General features: G+C 35.0%; 1 protein-coding gene across 2 annotated transcripts in view; it reads left to right on the forward strand.

Moving 5' to 3' along the window:
- The first annotated feature begins 1,575 nt into the window (after positions 1 to 1,575).
- Positions 1,576 to 16,906, forward strand: part of HGF (hepatocyte growth factor) — a 68,250-nt gene continuing 52,919 nt past the window's right edge. For both annotated transcript variants that reach the window (XM_081079258.1, XM_081079259.1), the window contains exons 1-4: positions 1,576 to 1,877; positions 8,665 to 8,830; positions 12,350 to 12,462; positions 14,090 to 14,204. In XM_081079258.1, coding sequence (XP_080935384.1) covers positions 1,790 to 1,877; positions 8,665 to 8,830; positions 12,350 to 12,462; positions 14,090 to 14,204 — 482 coding nt within the window. In that variant the 5' untranslated portion in view covers positions 1,576 to 1,789. The remainder of the gene's footprint in view (positions 1,878 to 8,664; positions 8,831 to 12,349; positions 12,463 to 14,089; positions 14,205 to 16,906) is intronic.

Genomic DNA, 16,906 nt, shown 5'->3' on the forward strand with positions numbered 1-16,906 from the left:
AGACACATTTAAGGGGTAGTTTCCTGGCTTTACCTGTATTGCCATTTTTATGATCCCTAGTAGCCTTAGTTTTACTGTTAATCTTTGGCCCTTGTCTTTTTAACCTTATCATGTTTGTATCTTTCAGGCTACAACTATTTCATCTGAAGATGATGATCTTACAGGACTTCCAACCTGTTTTGATTCCAGTCACAAACCAAACTCATGTCGTCAGCCCCTGGGGCCTCTAGAACAGGATTCCAGAGATCTTTATTCCCGGCAGGCAGGGATTACTGCCATTTCTCAGCCTTGACGAAGTTACAGAAGACCGATCTTCATCCTTCCAACAATCACTTCAGATTAAAGGAATAAAATCTCCGAGGAGGGAAATAATATTGGGAAGGGGCCTGAGGACTATTTTTACAAAAGAAGAAATTTAGGAAGTTGAATTCCAAGCCTGCTACTTACGTGCTGCCAGACACAGAACTTGGGCAGATGGTAATCACTCACACAGAACAGACCAACTGAAGCCTATTAAGCGAAGAGTGTCCATTGTAATGGCCATTCCCATAATTAAACCTATTACAAACTAGCCACAGGATGTTCCTTATAAAAGTTAAAAGTAAACCTGCCCCTATTCTTCTTGTACCTTGCAGAAGCCCCATACCAAGACATTTTCCATAGAAACAGGAAACAATATAGGAGAGACCGCCACTTTATCTGCAGGATGGTCTTACCTTACTGACTCTCTGCTACATAAATTTACTTTCACTTTAAACTCTATATTGGCTCACATTTGAATTCTTTCCTACGTGAAGCCAAGAACCTCCATTTATCTATCGAGGACAAGAAGTGGATCATCCCAATTTCTTAGACATTTTAAGTGCATGACCAGATTTGATCACAAACCCCATATCAGACAAGTTTCTTTTATGCACTTTGGGTACATTCTGTGGTGACTGGGGGGAGCTTAGCATAGCTTCTGAAAAAAGCTGCCTGCTCTGAGCCCATGGGGCAGGGACAATGTTCCCACCTGACATTGTGGGTGCTTTTTTGCTTGTTTATTTTCACTGCACAATACCACACCCTTTTCTTACCTAACCTCTTTTCACCTGGGCTGGACCTGCCTGTATGCTCGGCCTCCCTCCTGCCTTCCCCTCCCACCCTGTCTCCAACACTCTAGGGAACCCGTGTCAGTGTTTTGAATCCCTAGGTTGCTCCAGCTGTGAAACTAGACAGATCAGGAGCTAAGGCGCATTTGACTGAAAGGCAGCTCTTCGCTTTCTTCTCATGCTGCTTCCCCTTCCTCTTTTCCCAAATAGATATGTAAACACATGTATTTTTCTGTTTAAATTTAGCGAATTGGTCCTCTGCCTGTGCCTGGATTTAGCTATTGGGCTGAGCCTTGCTCCTCCCTTCCCTACTCGGATAGGAGCCACTGGGATCTGGAGCTCGAACTTCCAAATTGAAGCTGGCCACAGGCCAGGTGACCTTTTCTTTGTAAGTTTCTTTCCTAAGCAGAGTTGGGGGGTGGAGGGGGGGCGGGGAGCTGGGATCTGTTTGGTGAAGTTGGAGGGGTAGTGAGGAAAAGGGGGGGGGGGGTGGAAGAGAGTAAAGGGCTGTTGTTAAACAGTTTCTTACCGTAAGAGGGAGTTCAGACCTAGATCTTTCCAGTTAATCACACAACAAACTTAGCTCATCGCAATAAAAAGCAGCTCAGAGCCGCCTGGCTCTTTTAGGCATTGAGTCGGAACAGGATTCTTTCCTCCAGGCATCTCCTCCAGTGGGATCCGACAGCGTGTCCAGCATCATGTGGGTGACCAAACTTCTGCCAGCCCTGCTGCTGCAGCATGTCCTCCTACATCTCCTTCTGCTTCCCATCGCCATCCCCTATGCAGGTTCGTTTTCTCTTCATCATCATTATTATTATTATTATTTTAACTCTCTCTTGCTAACCTTTCCTTTTCCCTTTACTCTCTCTCCCTTTAGCCTATTCCCAGCATCCTTTCTCAGCTCTGTATTTAGTCTGGGTTTTTTTGTTGGTGGTGGTTTTTTTTAACCACTCATTGTCCTTTCTTTTCATATTCTATTTCTATTTGCAAAGCATTTAACATGATAATTAACATCCCTTTAGTATGTCTCGCCCACCTCTCCCCCTACTGAGCCAGCCCCCTCTCAATTAGCTTAATAGTTGAGGACTGTGGGATAGGAGTGAAGTGCTAACTGGGGCTGGAACTTGGCTGGTTTGGACAAGTTTAAAGCTGAACAGAAGGTCTCCTCTGAACGGGAAGAGAGTGGTGGTCAGTACAGCAGGGACTCATATTTTTCCAGAGGATAATTTTCCATGACAATCCACTACCCCACATCACTCAGTCACCTTTTAGAGCCAAATTAATGGTTTTATCCAGGTTTTCATTTGGAGAAGGCAGATTGAACTCTGAGTACATGCATGTTATAAAAATGAAAGAGAAAGCCTCTCTTCTGAGATCTCATTCTTTCTGGGTATGGATGCCTGCCTGCCCTTTTGCAACTGTAGTGCAAGGAAGGCAAAAACTGTGTGACTTTGATAAAAGCTGCAGAATTTCTCCTTTCCATTTCCCATGTTCTCCCCTGAATTTACAGGTTGGGAAGGAGTTGCTTGGGAGTTCGTACTGCCGGAAAGTTGAGAGATTTCATTTGCTGCTTTGGGAAGGTTTCTGTTGTTATAAGGGCAGGAGGAAACATCTGCATTTGGTTGTATTATCATTGCAGTGGCTGGGATGCCAACGGGACAAGGTGGTGAGCATCATGGGTGGGCACAGGGGAATAAAAGCATGAAACAAATGCCCAGATGGTAGACATGGCCATTGTATAATCTAAAACAGAGAATTGGCTTATCTTTTGAGATAAGTTAAATGTGAAATTCATCAGACCTCTGATCTAGTTTCTGATGTAATACAAGGGTTGAAAGCATAAATAATTTGCTAAATGTCAAGAAATTCAGTCCATCTGGCTTTCTTCTATTTTGCAAAGTGGCCCTTTTGGAAAACAACACTGTCTGGGAGGGTCAGTTTGAAACCATTTAGGTAAGATTTCTGAAAAGGTGAAAAAGAAGTTACTTGAATCAAGCAGGGCATCATGCGTGAGATGTGTCATTTAGACTCTTATAAGACATTGCTGGTTTAGGGGAGTTTGAGCATAAATTGAAAACATGGTTAATATTTTGAGGGTTTTCATTGCTAAAGATTAAAATGATGTTGCTCTGAAGTAGAGTATGTTACCTGAAATATCTGTGCTAATGCAAGGGGAACACAGTGTGGAAAACCCAAACAGTAGATCAACCATAGACAATGTCTATTTGTTTTTGGCATGCATCACGAAGTTTTGGCAGGAGATATACATTCGTAATTATATTTCACTTTGGCTAATGTTGAAATGACTGCGTTTCCTGAGTATAGGGAAAATGCAGCCCAAGAGTATGCTGGCAGGCAAGGGAGGCCAACTGGGAATTACAGATATGCTGTGAATAATTCCTGAAGTGGATAATGCTAAAATTGTCATCAAAAGAGGGTCTGCCTTTGTTTGGGTGGCAAGTCTATTTTGATAGTTGTTTTTTTTTGTTTGTTTTTTTTTGTAACGTTCTTCAAAATGGAAAACATGGATAGCCCCTCTTAGAACATACAGAAAGTTTGTTCTTTTTTCTATCATCTAACATTGAACATTTAGAAGTTTTTTTGTTGTTGTTGCTTGCTTTGGTTATACTTTTTGATTTATCCTGTGAGTCTATATTTGCACGTATTGTAAAATAGCACAATGTTAGAAAAGAACTGGATATTATAATGACTTGACAGCCAGTTATCAGTAGAATATATTATGGAAATAATTTATAGAAAAGTTTCTTAAGGAATGTTCAATATAGTGAACTCAAGCCATTCTTGTAGAAGTTGGTCTACATAAAATTATCCTCTATCAACTTCTACCTACAGTGGAAACAAATATCCAATTCTCTGTAACAAAAGAAGCATTAATTGAGCACCTAATGTCCAGGAGTCTGTGGGTGGGAGGGGTATAAAGAACAAATGAGAAAGAAACCTACATTACTGGGCAGCTGTTATGGACCAAGTTCTAAAACAAAGCTTATTTAATTTTAATAAAATTGGCATTATTGGACTACTCTAACATGAGTAAACCAAGGTTAACTATTTTAATTATTTTATTATCTCAGTTAAGGGAATGAGCTGGTATTCCTACCCAAATCTATGTGAATAAAATATGTTATTTGTTTGTTTTTTAATATTTATACTGAAGCCAACAGCAGTGAAACCAACTGAAACTGCCTTTAAAAATCAATTTTGCTAGGAAATATAAGAAAAACTCTGTTTTAGAAATATTGTTTTACTGCGGTTGAGATTCCCTTTCTAGGTTAAAAGATCAAACCAGGTTTAGAAAGTCTATGGTACCCAAGTTGAATAAGAAAAGATGGGTTGTCACACAGTCAGTAGTCCCTAAGCCAAGGGAACACTGTGACCAAAGCTGTAGACGTGAGAAAGCATAAGAAAGGGCAGATAACCATGTGGGCTGGTGTACTGAGGACCTGAGGGGATAGTAGTATGACCTGTGATTAGAGAACTAAGATAGGATAGCATGCATGCAAAAGCGATGAGTACCATGCTAAACTATTCTGAACATCATGGCCTGCTGCTAAAAGATTTTGAGTTGACAAGATATCTGACAGAAATACTTCAGTGTGGTTGTTTTGGTGGCTATGTGGACGGAGAGTGGTAGACAAAAACAAACAGTGAAGGAAGAGAGCAGGAGGAGGCTTCTATACCAATGAAATACTGAACAAGGAAGTGAAATGAAAGAGAAGGAGGGAAATATCTAGGGCACCTCCTAATCTCACAGTGAACATCACTTTGTTTTGGAAATCTCTTTGGAGGAGATTATTATGCTGCTTCTGTAGTACCAACATTGGATTTAAATCTGACATGATCCTTTTCTTCTTGACATTTTTACTTGTGATACTGTTAACCTTCTCTAAAAAAGGGAGAGATAATGGTGAAATTCAAGTCCTAGATAATAGCTATGAAAAGGAGCTATTTTCATACAGTTAAATTTTCATATATTCATAGTTCCAAAATGGATTTGTTTTTATGATTCTTGTCTTTGAGAAATTTAAAATCTCCAGTCACAACCATTCCCTTCCATTAATTATTTGTGTACTTTCATCTTAACACTTTGCCACGTCAAGCTGTTAATCACTAATCATGTGGTAAGTTTCTCAGAATATGTGGAGCCAGATTCCTGCTTCTTTCTACACCCTGCAAATCCTTTCCTTGCATGATTTTCCTTTGAAGTAAATGGTTAGTCCATACAGAGAAGAAAATATATGAGGTACTGAGAGAAATGAGTGTGAGGCCCAGGGACCAGAGGGAGAAATGTGTCTTTTTTCAAGCACCTTGATACATTTGACCCTACTCTCTGTTTATAGGTTTTCACTAAGATCCTAATGATTTCAGTTCTGAAATAGGGATTTCAGGCTCTTCAGGAAATATAGCTTCCAGAATGTTTTCCCATACTGAGAGAAGAGGAAAAAGGAGTTGCAATTTAAAGTACAGGAAAACATGACCAAGTTGGAGTGATCTCTCACCCTTTGATTTTATTTCAATATTTTGTTTATAAACTTCAACTAACAGTCATGCATAAAAATATAGTAGGGAAAAAAATCTGATCCAAAGATATTTTTCAGTTTCTTTCCAAATTAAGCTTGTCTTTTAACTGTTTTTAGTAAAACAAGCATCGATTGTTAACACATATGAAAGAAAAAGTTAAAATTATTTTCAGCAAAGGAATTTTATTTTCAGATGCCATTTTTGAATGATGTCTGTTTTGAATTTCTCTTTTATTGAAGAAGGAATTAATTTTATAAATATGTGGATTACATGATGTACAATTAGCTTGAACTTCACATTTTTGATTAATTAGTTACTGATCTAGTAGAAATGACTGAATTATAAAGGAAAGTTTCTAAGTCATTAGAAATACATAGGGAAAAGGGAATCTGGTATCTGGTTCCATTTGCCTCTGATTAGCTCTGTAGCCCCAGACAAGCTTTTCACTCCTATTTATTATCTAGTAAAGGGAAATCATAGATTTATTTGCTTTTCAGAATGCTTTTTGATCTTTAGATGAAAGTAATGATGGAAAAATTTATCAGCAAGCAAGAGTAGATTGTTTTTATGAGGTACAGCTACACATTAACATGTTTCAATAGGACAACTGAGGAGATAAAAAACCAAACACAATCAATCCAAAAGAGACCTTCTTTCTCTATGGTAGTCCTCAATGCTTGCTTTCATATTGCATGGTGTTAAGAAAAAAAACAGAAAATTGATGAGGAGCTCTAGGAAAATACATATCTGAATTTAATGTTTGTCTTAGACTTTTTAAATTTAGTTTTATACTCTTCTCTCTCACTTAGATATGCATAATAAATACATTATAAATGAGGCCAATTTTAGTTCTATATTTTTAGTTAACAGAATTTGAGAAACATATATACAATTCTTGCATTTTGGTGGACAGTTTTTTTAAAAAAAATAGAGGGTCTACACCTATTTGTTTCTAAGAAATATTCCTATTTATACAGGAAAATCAGATGATTATTATGCTGTGAAACATGTCATAGCACCTAAGAAATAGTTCACTAAGGTCAAAAGAAGGAGAATCTCTTAATGGAGAAACATACTCTTCTCTCTCATGGTCCTGTGGGAGAACCCAAAATTTGAAAAGAATTGTACCACTTTTTTTGCCTGGGAGAATAAGTTTCACACATATGCCAAAAATTAAATTTCAAAACTAAAACTAAATCATTGCATGTTAATAATGTTATTTATCCAAATTGATTTTCAAATATTTACTTAATGAGTATAATTTAAATAGCTCATTTAGTTCAAATATAATATAACTTGCATATTTTAGATTCAGTAATTGGGATGTTAGCATTTCAGGTAATTAAACAAAGTCATTTGGAAAGTTAATAAGAATGCCAGAATTATCATGTGTCTGCCAATGTCGTGCAAAGCATTTGGTCCACACTCAATACATAACATGTTGAAGGATTATTTGGTTGATTGAATTTCTATGTCAAAATGCCTTTTAAATTAACCTGTGTACCATAGCTATCCCATGTTGTAGGGCAAAGAAAAATTAAAGATGAAGGCATTATTACAGAAATTAGTACCAGTCTTTTGCTGCTTGTGTTCTGGAGTTTTATAGAGAACCAGAAATTTAGAGGACTTCATGTTTTCTCTTGTTTATTGTGGACTTCAGTTTAGGATAGACATTAATGAGTAGCATCTGTCTATTTAAACAACCAGCTGGAGACAGTGGTTGCTGGCAAATTTAATGCCATTCTTGGTACCTCACTCCACTAGCCAGATTTCCACATTTTCTGAATACAAATTTTCACCCTCTATTCTTGACACATTTCATCACATATATAAGACTAGGTGTGCATTTCCAGTTCTATTGTCTACATACATTTATTCCATACTGATATCTCTAAACCAAATCTTCAGAAAATATGTAAAAGCCATATTTCCAAGTACTTTCTTAGCAATTCTTAGAGAAAGACGTCATCATAAGTGTTTAAGAAGGGGGTTCTCAAGCTAGACAGCTGGGTTTTGAATCAGCTCTTCTGAGTGGTCAATTTTTCCTGGTGTCTTGGTTTCTGCATCTTAAACATGAACAGATTACTACTGACTTTGTTTAAGGGTGTTCAAAAGAATTGACAGGCAGAAGAGGTGCACAACCATGCCTGTCATTATACGACAGCTGCAACCTCTTAGACATTTTGACCTTTATGGAAATGATGATCGTCATTAGAAAGCAGGTAACTTTAGGCAAATTGAGTGTAGAGTTCTTGATACCCTAAAGTTATTCATAAGAGTAAGTCTTTTAGGATATTTCAGTTTTGTTTGTAGGTTTTTAATAGGAGGCTTCATGCTATCAAGGGGCCTCATAGAATATTTCATGAAGAAAAATGATATTGCTACATTAAAGGATGAAGTTTTACATACATGTGATTTGCAGCATTTGGCTTGATTTGAAGACAAACAGTTCAATGATACTAAGAAATAGTGCTTCAACTCACAGAAAACACTTATGTAGAAAATGAGATGGGCTAAAATATGAATAGTATGAATTACTTTAAAGAGCAAGTCAGAAGAATTTATTCACTACACCATATTTAGTGAGAAGTTTCTCACCTGTCACTAAATTGGCTTATCTAATTAATACCATAACTCATATAAGGACCAATTATAGAAGGAAATGACAAATTTAATTATACAGCCTGATATGATATGTCCTGGCACTTGCTTGCATACTGTTTGGAGAATATCATGTTATTTGTTTCTTTAGAGTGAACTCTGTCCTAATTTTTAAAAACATCCTTCATTTAAAAGAATGTAGATGAGTGGCTCTACATAACAAGTTATTTTTTCTTTACTGATTACAATATTTCTCTCTTGTTCTTAACTATCTAAGAGTATCATTCCTTACCTCACTCCATCCCGAACCCCTGGAGGTCTTCTCATACGTTGTCAGATAAAATCATTATCTTGTAGATGATCCTTAAGGACATTTTTTCTACATGAGCCTTAAAAGCTTATCCCCCCCCCTTTTTTAAATTATTGTTAATAGAAGGACAGAAGAAAAGAAGAAACACACTTCATGAATTCAAAAAGTCAGCAAAGACTACTCTATTTAAAGAAGACCCATTACTGAAGATAAAAACAAAAAAAATGAACACAGCAGACCAATGTGCCAATAGATGTGTTAGGAATAAAGGACTTCCATTCACTTGCAAGTAAGTTGCTTCATTTTGTTTTTAGGATAATTTATCAAATATAACATGTATTTATTACCATCCTGGTTTTCTTTTTTCTTTTCTTTTCTTTCTTTTTTTTTTTTTTTCTAGTCAATGTAATTTGCCTTTAGAATTATAAGCTTGGCTTGAGTTTTAAACCCATTACGACAGAAGACTTAGCTCTCAGTTGGTGGAAATATGAGTAAGGGAGTGCATATAAACTGATACCTTTTAGAATCCACAATGGCTTTGGTTATAAAATTGATGTTTTCTCATCTTATAAATAGTTGAACTTTAGGAACTAAAATTCAATTAGATTGACTTTCATCCCTCTAACATTGAAAATGTACTATTCAGAGTAGACATTGTCTTTATTTTATTTTTCTTGCAAAGGGAGTGAAGGAATTTTCAGAATATAAATTGGACAACAGCCAAAATTTACTGCAACATATGTCATTGTCTTTAGGGATTTAAATAAAAGGTGTTGAGAGAATTAGATTAAAAACTAGAGGGATTGGTGTCAGCAGCAGAGGCTGTTTAAACAAGGTTAGGAGTAGTGATGATGAAGTTTTAGGTGAAAAGTGATGGGGATAATTCACAGAGGCATGAGCAGACTCAAAGAGTGAGTTTTCTTATCTTTTGAAAGTCCCTGTGTAACCTCGCAGGGAAGAATTCCTGACTACTTTGCCAGGGATCCCAGAAGATAAAACTTGGAGTTTTGGGCCATCAAGGTGACAATTTCATCTGAATAGTCTTCTGAACTGCCAGAATAAAATGCATTTCCTAGTTCTTCATAAACATTGACTTCCCTCACTTTCCACCCTTTCATTTTCTATTTCATCCCATGTTTTACAGGATTGAGCATGACACCCTGTGAGTTTTAAATTCTACTCTATTACACTTGGGTCACGACACTTAATGTGAACACAGATTTAGTAATGTCATGGCAAGTGGTCCTAAATTGATCTTGTCTTTCTTAGAGTGTCACGGACCTGTGGACAAAGGACATTGTCAGAAAAGGTCTTCAGCTGAGTTAGGGAGAGGAGAGACTGTCTCTTTTCTATTCATTCACAGCTCCTCTGGAAATATTTTTATATCCAAACTGCCACTTTCAGAGAGATATTGCATGGCAAGGGCAATGGGGGATCGACTTTGCAAGTATATCCTTATGTTAGATAATTCTGTTTCTTTCCCTGTTTTTCCTAGAAAAGCTTTGAGATTTTAAAAAATAATTTTGAGAAAACTACTCTCAATCAACATCTCAGCTGTGTAGATTTATGGATATGTTATTCTGGCAACTGATGAAGTTGGATTTATTGTATTTTCCCCTTTTGGGGTAGGAAGGGCTGGGCAGAGGGGATGGGAGAACCACATCTCGTTGGTTTTTAACTTTGGATCTGAACGTACACTTTCCTGCCTGCATCCACAAGTCCAAGGCAAGTATTGCAACCTTTCTATCTTCACGTTAGTCAGCCTTATGCCTATTAAAATACAAAACAAAACAAAAAACCTTTCCCTTTGTTTTATTTAGAAGAAACTAAAATGAGTTTGCTGCATTAGAGACACATGTGACCTGATTAATAAATCTTTACATATTTCATGTCTATGAGGTTTCATATTTTCCTACCATATTCTGGTTGAGTTAAACTTAGTCTCCAAATTTATGGCAACGTGTACTGAAAACCATATGTAATAACAACTGTGGACAGCCAGAGTTCTTCTGCCCAGAAATTGTATCATCCTTCTCATCCATTTATCCCAATATGTGCATATTAACATACGTGTTTGGAATCACTAAATATATTAGTTATTCAGAATTGAATGGGCATACTGTGATAGTCTGAAATTAGGTTCTTAATGAATTAAAAGATCTGTTTGCAGACTTGCCATGGACTAGAATCACTGGAAAACAATGGCAAACAGAGGACAATGTTTGGAAAATATCAACAGAGCTGTGTGAAAACATCTGTGATTCAGTGGGCATGGGGTGAAACATTTTCAAACACTGTTTTCTCTTGAGAAAGAATCAACAATATTGATTTTTTAGAGATTGAAATTCTTCTTTGCTGTGTCAGAAGGATGACCAGAATGCCTGATTCTAAGCTCTTCCGAAAATTGCTATTCATTAATTACCTCAAGAGAAGAAAATAGACTTTCCTCTTCTAGCCAAGACTAACTAGTATTGGAATTGCCCTCCTGTCATGATTTAGAAAACAAGATATAATAAATTCTTGAAACAAAGATGATAATTAAAATAAGGCTAAGAGAAAGACTCTTAAAGTCAATCTTAAAAGAAGATGCAACTCATGGAATTTGACAGTTTGGATCCAGTCCTTATGGAGGTGTAAAATGATATATTAGGAAATGCTTTTTTGAAAGAATATGGCATTGTAATGGAAGGAGAGAAAAGAGTGAATGAAGTCAGAAAACTGGAAACCCTGCCCCCCACTTTTCAGAAGGAGTTACATTTGTAGTCATAGAGGGAAATCTGGAATGTTCCTGATGGCACTCGTGAGTCATCTGCAAGGTGATCTCAGGTCAAAGTAGTTTATATATGTGTGGTACATTTTTTGTTTTAGTGTGAAGTTAATGTGAGGCTATTGATTCTGTAACTTTAAGTTTTCTTTTTAAATGTTTGGTCAGTTTTATTTTTATATGTGTTCTTTATCTAATTATTATTTCTTCAAAGTCGTTTAACACCCTCCTCCCCACACACCCTACAATAGGGAAATAGGGAATTCCACATGTATTGCATTAGCTTACAGTTTACCAGACCAAATTCAAGTCTATTAGCCAATTCTCTCTTACAAGTTATTCTGATACAGCTGCAAAAGTATACTTTTATGATTAGCTCTTACTTATTATTTTAGATGTTAGATGTTTTTATAGATAGGCATTTCAAAATATCCATATGTAAATCAAAGTACAAAGTTTATGAATATATTTTTTGCAGTTTTAGATATAAAATAAAATATAGTAAATACAAAAAAAGATAGATAAAATATTTTAAAACATTGCCTTTTTATATTTGTTTTATAAAAGTTACTTTTTCTCATTTAAAAGTACTTAAAAGTTGTCAAAATACTAAGATATAAATGACTAATTTGAAATATCTAAAGTTTACAAGAAGATTATTTGTTCTCAAAAAATATATGGACTCGAAGGAAAAAATCATATTCTTAGAAAACCTGTCTATTTCTCTTAATAAGTAAGATACTTGTACATGGTGACATTGTAATTAGAATGAACACAGCAAGGAGTTTTAACACCATATTTTTATGGAAGGAAAACTGTTCGGAATTCCAACATCATTTCCTGTATTGTAAGAAATGGTGACATTTAATATGTTGAAAATTTTATCAAGTATTTTACTATTCTCAGTTCAGAGATTTTTGCATTTATCATTTTGGCTTAAAAATGTGTTTATATTGCCCTCTTTGGTTAAACTATGTGCCCATTCTTTAAAACCCGTATAAATAGTAGTATCCCTTCTTTCATTCAGATTTTTTTTCCCCCTAGGGCCTTTGTTTTTGATAAAACAAGAAAACGATGCCTCTGGTTCCCTTTCAATAGCATGTCAAGTGGAGTGAAAAAAGAATTTGGCCATGAGTTTGACCTCTATGAAAACAAAGGTAACTGGCTTCTCCCTAAATATTTCATAGTGAAATAAAGTATAACATACATGTAATTTCTTGCCACAATGCTTTTTCCCTGATTTTTCTAGTATGTACTGGATCTGTTATGCATTCAATTCATCCATTAAGATAGATGACGCAAGTATTTCCCAAGCATATTCAGTATTGTCCTTTTGATTAAAGGTCATTTCCCAAACTTCTTACAATTAGATTATCCCTTCCCTCTTTGTTCATTTTTAGGAGACTCTCCCAGAACTGGTATTCTCCATGTCATTTTAGAAAGTGCCACCTGAAGTTATTATTTTAAGATATAGTATATTTTTAGCTTACTATAGTATTTTGAATTTTAACAATTTTGGATAACTAATATAAGTTATAGTCATGATTAATGATTTTTAAAAAATATGGAGATTGTGAAAAAATTAGTTGGATCTATTAGTTGGATCTATTTCTAATTATATTCTTTAAAATCTTTAAAAGAAAAATTGAGAACACATTATTTGTTAATTTGTCTATTTTGGTATCCTGATATTACATTCACAGGTATTTACTTTGGTCAAAAGCATAATGATATCAATAAAATAATTGAAGAATGATAAATAAATATGAGTTAAACAAAATAAATCTCTCATTCCAACAATAATAATCATGGGCTATATTTATGATAGTTTGTACAAATAGTATTTATTTCAATTTTAATGTTTTCTTCAGTCATAGTGTGTTATTAAATTTTGATCTTTGTCAATCTACACAGATATTTTCTTGTTAATAAGGTAGATTTTAAATTTAAATTAATTCATGGTAGAAAATAAGATGATCTTTAACCCTCCAATAATTCTACAAATCCTAAACATAATTTATAGTCTAGCATAAGACCATAGGTTATAAATAAGCAAAAGTATTGCTTATAGGTTATAAATAAGCAAAAGTGAGTTTTATATTCTTATAGGTTATAAATAAGCAAAAGTATTGTTCCTATCAAATACTATTATTTGGTAGGAATATACAGCTTATTTCAATTTGATTGCTTTATGATTTAGCAGCTTAAATGTTAACAAAAATGTGGAAAAAAATAAGCGTAATATAACTATCTCTGTCTTTCACACACACACACACGCATACATAACCCACATGATTTTTCTGAGGTGAAGACAAATTAGTTATTTTTATTATTTTCAAGTAACTTCTGAATTCAATATTACAAATCACGTAATTTTACAAATCACTTAATTTTTGTTTTTAATATTTTCTTATAATGGGCTGAATATTTGAGCAAATCATTCTGCCAAATTAAGTTTGCCCGGTCAACGAAGTGTAGAGACCTAATCTACCTTAAGTATTTGATTAATCTCTGCAGTTATCCAGGTATATGCTCACAAAATTAAAACTTTTCAATAGTCTCTTTTTGTCTGTTTTGGATTATTCTGAAATGTATTATTTTGACACTATTAATAGAAGCATTAGACAAGACATTTTAATATGATTTGAGATAATTTACAAGAGTTAATTACTTAAAGATTTGAATGGAATTCTCTTTTTCTTTTTCATATATACAGCATATATTATACATAGTTATAGCATTTTTGTTTTCCTTTCTTTTTCTTTTTTTTGCTTCCTCCAATAGACTACATTAGAAACTGCATCATTGGTAAAGGAGGTAGCTACAAGGGAACGGTATCTGTCACTAAGAGTGGCATCAAATGCCAGCCCTGGAATTCCATGATACCACATGAACACAGGTAAGAACAACATAAAGAAGAGAGGATAGAGCCTCTCTTTTTCTATATGTGTATTAGCAACCTCATGTTAGTCCTTCAGAATAAGTCTACAATTCTATAATAATTTAGCTAACTTTCCTAAATTATATTAGGCCAAGGATTATGTGAATTCATGACTGATATTTAGCCAATGATTAATAAATTTATCATTAAGATGTGGTTTAACCTTATCCTACCTCAAAATTTCAATTAATACATCTCGGTGTTTGTGAAGCAGTAATGAAAATGTAATTTTTAAATGAGATGTTTCCCTCCCGCCCTTTGCCTTTGAGGAAGTACCTCTGCAGCTGGAGTGGAGAGGCTTACTGTGAGAAATTAGAGATGGATCACATTCTGACTTTACCCAAGGGCTGGATGTTCTCTATCCATGGTAGTTCTCAACCTTGGCTGCACATTAAAATCAGTCGCTATGACCCCTTAACAAATTCCACCACCCAGGTATCAACACAGAACAATTAAATCAGAACTTTTGGGGGGAAACCCAGGCACCAGTATTTTTTTAGAGTTCCCCAGGTGATTCCAAAGTACAATCAAAATTGAGAACTGCTAAAAACTCATGCCTCAAATTGACCGGCTTTCTCATTGTACCTATTGTCTAATGAGTGGAGAAACTTCTTATTTTGGGGGACTTAATGTCTACACTTAAGAATTGTGTTCATTATAACAGATGAATGCTATTTAAAGATGAGTAAACAATATCCATTGGCTCATTAGTCTGAGAGTTTTAATCATCATGGAGGAGAAACAGATATCTACTACCCACTAGAGAACTAAATATAGCCACAGTTCTCAAGACTTATTTCACAAATAATTTAAACAGGAACTAAAGTCATTGAAAATAGCTCTCCCTAGTTATTAAATGCATTAGAAGATTTAGTTTTACCATGTGCCAGGTACCTTGCTGAGCAGCATACCTAGTGTATCTCATTTAATCCTCCCAAGAACCATATAGTGAGTGGTTTTGTTAATTCTATTTTATATGTGATAAAACTGAAGCACAAGGAGCCTTAGCAACTTTTCAAGATCATGCACAACTAGTCAATGGTGTGGCCAGACTCTGAGTCCAACTGGTGTATCTCTATAACCTTTGTTTTTAACAACACCAAAGCATGAATCACTTAGCTGATCAGTAGGACACATGCTGTGACTTGTTTTTGCAATAGGGGAGTTGACTTTGCCTTGATGAATTCACGTTTTATTCCATTTCATGCCTTTCTGGAGAGCACAATCATGCAAGATGATTTCACTTCATTAAACAGAGACCAGTTAATCAGCCCACATATAAAGAAAGAGTTAGTTTCTCCACATTCAGATCAAACCTGTGATCACAGCCTAATTAACACCAGCTAGTCCATGTCCAAACTAATCAGCTTTACAGAGTTTCAATAACAGAAAACAACTATTTTTCTCCAAAATAGGTACTCCTGATTATATGGGAATATCTCTGAACACAATATTGTCCTTATATTGCAAAAACAAACAATATAATTGATTTTGTCCTCTCACAAGTATTTGCATAGTGTCACACTCCTTGCATAGTGAGGAAAACATTTTATTTAAATAGATAGATCTATGTTTTTCATGAACAAAGGAATAGCATTGGAAATCAATCCTACCCTAGTCGAGGAGAGTGCACTGGACTGACCCATAGAGGTCTTATTTCAATCCAAATTCTCTATGATTGTGATTTTCTGCTAGGGGAGTGAATGTGAAATAGATCTCCCTGAGAACAGGCTTCCCAGTCCAATCAGCTCTTTTACCAGCAAACAATTCCTTGTGATGTAGAGGTTTAGGGCTGAGAGGATCTTGTGCACTGATAATAAAAAAAATAAAAAAAAAAATAATTCAAAGGGAGCAACACAATTATCAATTAACAGCTTATTGGAATATCTGCATGATAACTTTAACACTTAGCTTTAACACTTTAAGTGTTAACTAAAGATTCACTTTATGGGACATGGAAAAAGAAATACATGTATGTCTCTGTCTAGAGGAGTGATTTATTGTTGACTCCCTAAATTAAAATATTTTATAAGTGGCTTAATAGGAAGATGATGATAGATGATGAAATTAGTATAGAAGCTTAACCGGAAAATCAAGTGACCTGATATCTACATCTCTATCCTTCATTGGCCACCCAGCATTCATTAATGAAGCAGATGATGGACTAGATCAAGTTTCCTATGAACACAATTTATATTAAAAGAAAAGGAAAGGTGGCTAGCACCCAGAAGATCTAATTTATATTTCAAGGTGTATTTGGATATAACTCAATTTTAAATATTTCTTCACTTATCTCTTAAAGCCTTGCTAACAAGGACAAAGAACCAAAAATAGTATGTATGTGAATAAAAGTTTGTTACAGAGCCTACTGACTGGCACATGACTTGGGTGTAACAGGTTCTCATAAACATTTGTTGAATGAAAACAAATATGTGAAAAGAGCGGGTCTAGACTGCATCCCTTGGTCAAGTATGAGATGCTAAGTTATATCAGAAAAATTAGTACTTCATTTTAAATTTACTATGAAAAATTGGAGAACTGACAAAAATGAAAGAAAATAAATTTCAAGTAATAGAATTAACAAAAGGTATCCTAAATTACTCTGGAATAATAGGGCTAAAACTAAGACAAAAGATGACTTTTTTTTCTTTTGAAAATTG

Source organism: Rhinolophus hipposideros, assembly GCF_964194185.1.
Source record: "Rhinolophus hipposideros genome assembly, chromosome: 18".
In the NCBI taxonomy this organism is placed as follows: domain Eukaryota; kingdom Metazoa; phylum Chordata; class Mammalia; order Chiroptera; family Rhinolophidae; genus Rhinolophus; species Rhinolophus hipposideros.